We start from the raw sequence: 1,103 nt of genomic DNA on the forward strand, positions 1-1,103 counted from the left end.
TATATACACACACACACACACAGACACACACACACACACACACACACACACACAGTATATTGTAGTCATTGTGACAGATGTGTTATTCACGTCCAGAGCGCCGCTCAGCCCCGGTTGTCCTATGCAGAGATGACTGAAGATTACCCCCGTTACCCGGACATCCACGACTTGGACCTCGCCCTGCTCAACCCCCGCATGATAGTGGTACGACCCAACTTAACTAACGAGTTAGACAAGTACTTTCCAGAGTGGCAAGGAAACAGTAAATTTCAACTTGATCAAGCTTTTTTTAACAGATGCAGATAGTGAGTGAGTGTAACAGTGATGTTCCCTGTGTTTTCCAGGATGTGACCCCCTACATGAACCCGTGTCCCTACACCGTGTCGCCCAACACACACATCTCCCAGGTGTTCAACCTGTTCAGGACCATGGGCCTGCGACACTTACCCGTTGTTAACGCTGTCGGAGAAGTAAGTAGTCATCCAAAAGGGTTTGTGTTTCCAACATGATAAAGGTTTTAATTCCCCCAGTATGTGTTATTTTAAAGGGTACCTCTTTTAAGGGTAATTTCATGGTTTTGTTTTACCTATTTTTTACCAGGCATTGGTGTCTAAATGCCTCATGTGAACATATATCTTTGAAGTTGGTCTAGTATTGAGCGAGAACGTCGTAACGTCAGTTTTTTTCCATTCAATTTGAAGTTTTTGCCACTGACAGACTCAGATTATTGTATATATTATATTATATATGACAGTGTCTGACAACATTATAGAAAGCATCCCTACAGAGATAGACCTAGATCTTTTTTGTTTAACATGAAGTCACCATCGCCAAACGCACCAGACTCCATGTAAATAATCACTACTTTTAGCGTGTATAGAGCAGCATATCTCCACCAGACTCCATGTAAATAATCACTACTTTTAGCTTGTATAGAGCAGCATATCTCCACCAGACTCCATGTTATTAATCACTACTTTTAGCTTGTATAGAGCAGCATATCTCCACCAGACTCCATGTAAATTATCACTACTTTTAGCGTGTATAGAGCTGCATATCTCCACCAGACTCCATGTAAATAATCACTACTTTTAGCGTGTATA

The 1,103-nt window shown here is 41.6% G+C and overlaps 2 protein-coding genes across 2 annotated transcripts in view; both read left to right on the top strand.

The window, feature by feature from the left end:
- Positions 1-1,103, top strand: part of LOC117948298 (chloride transport protein 6-like) — a 14,202-nt gene that overhangs the window by 6,002 nt on the left and 7,097 nt on the right. Inside the window, exons 4-5 of the mRNA XM_034877885.1 lie at positions 97-204; positions 345-470. Of these exons, the coding sequence (XP_034733776.1) occupies positions 97-204; positions 345-470 (234 nt within the window). The remainder of the gene's footprint in view (positions 1-96; positions 205-344; positions 471-1,103) is intronic.
- LOC117947212 (chloride transport protein 6-like) overlaps positions 66-1,103 on the top strand; it is a 1,839-nt gene continuing 801 nt past the window's right edge. Inside the window, exons 1-2 of the mRNA XM_034875889.1 lie at positions 66-204; positions 345-470. Coding sequence (XP_034731780.1) covers positions 130-204; positions 345-470 — 201 coding nt within the window. The 5' untranslated portion in view covers positions 66-129. The remainder of the gene's footprint in view (positions 205-344; positions 471-1,103) is intronic.

This window comes from Etheostoma cragini, chromosome 7 (assembly GCF_013103735.1).
Source record: "Etheostoma cragini isolate CJK2018 chromosome 7, CSU_Ecrag_1.0, whole genome shotgun sequence".
Lineage (NCBI taxonomy): Eukaryota > Metazoa > Chordata > Actinopteri > Perciformes > Percidae > Etheostoma > Etheostoma cragini.